Source organism: Limulus polyphemus, unplaced genomic scaffold (assembly GCF_000517525.1).
Source record: "Limulus polyphemus unplaced genomic scaffold, Limulus_polyphemus-2.1.2 Scaffold114, whole genome shotgun sequence".
Classification (NCBI taxonomy): Eukaryota; Metazoa; Arthropoda; class Merostomata; order Xiphosura; family Limulidae; genus Limulus; species Limulus polyphemus.
The window spans coordinates 684274-689435 of record NW_013665724.1 but is presented as its reverse complement, the minus strand read 5'-3'; the positions used below and the strand labels follow the sequence as shown (position 1 = coordinate 689435).

Below are 5162 nucleotides of genomic sequence, written 5' to 3'. Positions count from 1 at the left end.
TACCTTAACCACCTGGCCATGCCGGGCCAGGAATTATTGTAGAACATGTAGAAATATCAAGACAATAAAGCATCCTAGGCCTGTGTTATTATTGACATACATGAAAAAATTTTGAAATAAATGTTACAAATGGTAAAAACAAAAACTAGGGCATGAAACAAAATTACAAGCATCTAACGTCATATTATTGCTGAATAATGAAAAGGGACACTAAAGTAATGAAATAATTTTCTTTGTGTAGTTATAAAGGAGTATTGTATGCATGTTTCAGTTTATTTGGCCTACATCGAAAAAACACAATGCACAAGGGCAACGCCCCCAGTGGCACAGCGGTACGTCAGTGGCCTTACAACGCTGGAAACTGGGTTTTGATACCCGTGGTGGGTTAGCTTTGTGCTTAATTACAACAAACCAAACAAACAAACACAACTGCAAGGACCAGTAGCAGCGCCATCGCGTGGTTTAAAACTAATCTAACAACGGCAATACTTGACTATCAGGTAATATTGATAGGACGTAACATCGTTCAGTAATAAAAATATTCAAAATACATTTAGAAAACTTTACAGCCAGATTGTTATTGGTGGGTCATCTCCCTGCCTATAATATCGGTTCCAACACTTGATATTTGATGCTAGGTTTATACGGTTTTTGGCATACAACGAGGCACAAGAATCACCCTTCCCATTGTCTCATTACTTTATGTGACCCCCCCCCCCCCCAAACGTTTTATGATGATCAGTTTAAGTTATGAACATTATATTAGACTAAATAACCTTATAATAGCTCTGGTATATGACAAAGTACGCTTTAACAAGTTTCCAAATACTTAACCCTTTTCAGATGTAAAAAGATAAACTTATCCTTCAAAACGGTGAATTGCATTTGGTTTTTTCCACTGGAAAGATCGTCGAAAGTGGCGTTAATAACAAATCCGGTCCCTGCTTTTTATTTCGGGTACGTAGATTGTTCAATCGAGTTACTTATGACAATAAGAGGTATTAAGTCATGTATCAGCTTGCAACTATGTCGTCTACTACGTTCTGAGTACCAATGTTCAAAAATGGGTGGGCACGATCGAAAATTTAAAAAATATATGGGTTATTGCCATAAAAAAAGATGTAATGTCCGGCAAGGAAAAATGGAAAATAGGGGACGATAAAATCCAGAATATTGTGTCATGCACATCTCACGCCACAGTATAACGAAGAAGTAAGTGTCCACGATATGATTTGTCTTCCCTTTGATTTCATTTCATAATCATTTTTTGAGTACAGTCCTTAAAAGAAGGCAGGTCAGTTATTAATTCCCACAAAACGGTAAACCTATGTCCGTGGTGTTTATAATATTTTAGTTTTAAAAGATATGTTCATCATCAGACTTCTGTGAAAGATGGATGTTTCTTTCAGTCTCTTCGAAATTTGGAGTAAATTAACGCTTTGATAAAAGTGTGTTAAAATATTAGAACGATTTTTGATAAAATGCCATTGGAAATGACTCCGATTATACGAAATGACATTTTGCTGATATTTATCATGCTTTACTGGTGTTGAATTAGTGTCTTTTTTTCTTTTTGAATTTCGCGCAAAGCTACACGAGGGCTATCTGCGCTAGCCGTGCCTAATTTAGCAGTGTAAGACTAGAGGGAAGGCAGCTAGTCATCATCACCCACCGCCAACTCTTGGGCTACTGTTTTACGAACGGGATTGACCGTCACATTATAACGCCCCACGGCTGAAAGGGCGAGCATGTTTGGTGTAACAGAGATTCGAACCCGCGACCCTCAGATTGCGAGTCGAGCGCCTTAACCACCTGGCCATGCCGGGCCTACAGTGTGTGAAGTTTCATAAAAATACCATTGTTGACAAAATGAAAATGATATTACCTCGTAAAAAGGAATACTACAAAATTAATAATTTTAACAATAATAGTATCCGAAGTATTGCTTGTTTGAAGTTAAGCACAAAGCAACACGATGGGCTCTCTGTACTCTGCCCACCATGGGTATCGAAATCTGGTTTCTAGCATTGTAAGTTCGCAGACATACCGCCATGCCACTAGGGGGCGTATTCGAAGTAGGCCAGCTGTCAAAAAGAAAGTAAACAGTAGATCCTTTATTTGTATAGCCTGCTTACATTTAGATTATTATGAATGAATTATATTTTAATTTCTTGCTAATGAAATATTAAAATTTAGAATCCTCACAAGTTCCATTTGTGACTTAAACACTGACCCTGTAGAACAAATTTTCAAAATTTTTCCATGCGATATTTGAGTGTGCAAAATCTGTAGGAGGAAGATATAAACAAGGGACCGGATCGATCTATGAAGTTACCCTACGAGAAATCGAGTTTTAAATGCTATTTTATAGTATTTATATATTTTTTACTTATTTTCGCAAGGCCTGGCATGACCTGGAAGTTAGAATTATGATGATCACAGGAGTGGTCGAAACATTATTATAAAGTAAAAAAAATCCACTCGAAAACTGTATCTATAGACTTTAATCTAAAGTATACATTATATATTTTTTCTCCTTACAATAAACTTTATTTTTGTTGAGCCAGCCAATAAAAACCAATATTGTTTTAGTACACTGTCAATATTCAGCTTTGTTCATGTGAGAAACAGCGAGTAACGAATAGGTTATTAAATATATTGTTTTAGTACACTGTCAATATTCAGCTTTGTTCACGTGAAAAACAGCGAGTAACGAATAGATTATTAAATATATTGTTTTAGTACACTGTCAATATTCAGCTTTGTTCACGTGAACAACAGCGAGTAACGAATAGGTTATTAAATATATTGTTTTAGTACACTGTCAATATTCAGCTTTGTTCACGTGAAAAACAGCGAGTAACGAATAGGTTATTAAGTGTATTGTTGAACAAGTAAGAGAGATACATCGTAAATAAGCTAGCTACAGAAATTAAAAGATTTAAAAAATTATAAGTAGTAAAACTACATAATGTACGTACGAAATAGTTAATAAAGAAATACGAGAGTTGGAAAATGTATACTTTAATTTATTTGAATGGAATATTTTTAGAAGGTAATTACGTAGACATAAATATAAATATTTTATTCTGGTGTTTTTTATTGATTTCTCGTTACTTATTACTTTAAGTTAATTATTCTAAATTTGAATTGACTATACTTATATTTACTTTTCAGTGCCATTTTTGTCTTCGAACAACTAAACACGTGTTGACCCCAATGGGTCAGCGGTAAGTTTACGGATTTACAATGCTAAAATCCGGGATTCGATTCTCTGTGGTGGACCGAGCGCAGAGAGCCTATTGTGTAACTTTACACTAAAACAAACAATAAACACATTTTATTCTGATATGATAATGTCGTTCTCATACCACATTATAAATCTCAGTATTATATAGAACGTTTTTCGCAGTTTACTTTTAAAACCTTTCCTGAAAACGAGCTTAAGTTAGATATGTTTAATTTATATATATATATTATCTCTGAATGATAATTAATAAATTTACAAATACGTTACCTAAATAAAACCGCTCTTGGTTGTAGCAAAGCATCAGGGCATCCAAAGTTGAACGGAAACTTTCCAGTTCCATCAACATTCTATATTCAATACCCCCAGTAAAAGTATAGACATACACGTGGAAAGCCTTTGGTAATCTTTTAAAAGACAGCGAATTCTGTAATTGAAATTAGACATTTTCTTTACAGGTTCAAATTCTGGAAATGTCTGTGTAGTAACTGTTAGAGCGCTATAAATTTTAAACCGAAACAAGTTGACTTTTATATGTATTATAATGTATACATAATAATGTAAACTCCACAAAACTCTTACACGTGGAAATTCTTTCATTATAATTTTTTTTTCAAGCCACAGAGACATAGGAATGTCACTTAAGAACATCAAATATTTTTTTCAATGCACAAGTTTTTTTAATAAATAAAAAATAAGATGTATCACTAATCCTTTGGAAAAATATGGTTATTGTTACCTCTTCAGAATGTTAAGTCGTAAAATTCTTACTATTAAAGATTTTTTTGCTTTGTTCAACATAAAAGCTACTAAGTTTTCATGCGTTATTAAGGCTCTTTGACCATGCTGTAATATTACACAGATAAGGGTTCTTGTGCTAGTTTGTTATTAATTGAATACTTTATCACATAGAAGAAACGGGTTTTATTTGCTCTACACACTATGACCTGAAACTACCTAGACTAAAATTAACAAAGACCTTTTGAAATACGAGATATATTTTTACTTGATCATATCTTGGTTATTTTGTTTTACTTAAATATATTACTTCAATGTATTATGACCACACCTGACAAGCAAGTGTAGTAATAAATACATTGATATCACCAAAGTTCTTTACGCTTTAAATTAACACAGAGTTTAATAAGGAAAGTTAAATTTAGAGCCAGTGATTAACTTAGCCAAACAATGTTATTTGATTATATCAGTATTTTACGTGACATTTTGTCATTGTCCGCGCAATGATATTTGTAAAAGAATATCACACACACATATATATAGATATATATATCATTTTTTACTGAAGTAAATAAGAAGCATATGCTTCAATCTTGACCCATTAAAATCACAGAGGATTTTTATCGTTATAAACGTATTCTTACGTTAGTTGGTGCCGGAGGAATTCCTAGATAGGGCGGTATGTACATATTCACCATTATCGACATCTTGCACCAGGGATAACGTGTTTTAATCGAAGAAACATGATAAATTTGTGCCAGAAGCGGTGCAACGGGATAGAATTTTCTTCCTCTTTCATTTTCTCCTATTAAAACAGAACATTGAATAGAAACTTTTATGGCAATATTAACGTTCGGTTATTGAACAAAGAAAAACATCTACCTTATTCACGGTTACTTCTTTGTTAGTCGAATATGTCTAATTGTCCATTAATCTTGACTTAATCTTTATATTTGCTTTTCGAATTTAATATCATTAGAAAAACTTACGTTGATTGTAAGTTCCAAACCCATTAAAACAAGAGTTTTTATAGCGTTTAATTATATTGTACCTCAACGATCTTATGTGATACATTCACCTATACCTAATGATACTGGTGTACTTTGGTGACAGATTTTCTTGTAGGCAGATTTTGTTAAACCGCCGATTTAACGACTTCACAACTCTTCAAATTCAC

General features: G+C 33.3%; 1 protein-coding gene across 1 annotated transcript in view; it reads right to left on the bottom strand.

The window, feature by feature from the left end:
* LOC106471717 overlaps window positions 1-5162 on the bottom strand; it is a 13874-nt gene that overhangs the window by 3597 nt on the left and 5115 nt on the right. Inside the window, exons 4-5 of the mRNA XM_013932341.2 lie at window positions 4630-4790; window positions 3518-3674 (exon numbers count right to left, since the gene is read on the bottom strand). Coding sequence (XP_013787795.1) covers window positions 3518-3674; window positions 4630-4790 — 318 coding nt within the window. The remainder of the gene's footprint in view (window positions 1-3517; window positions 3675-4629; window positions 4791-5162) is intronic.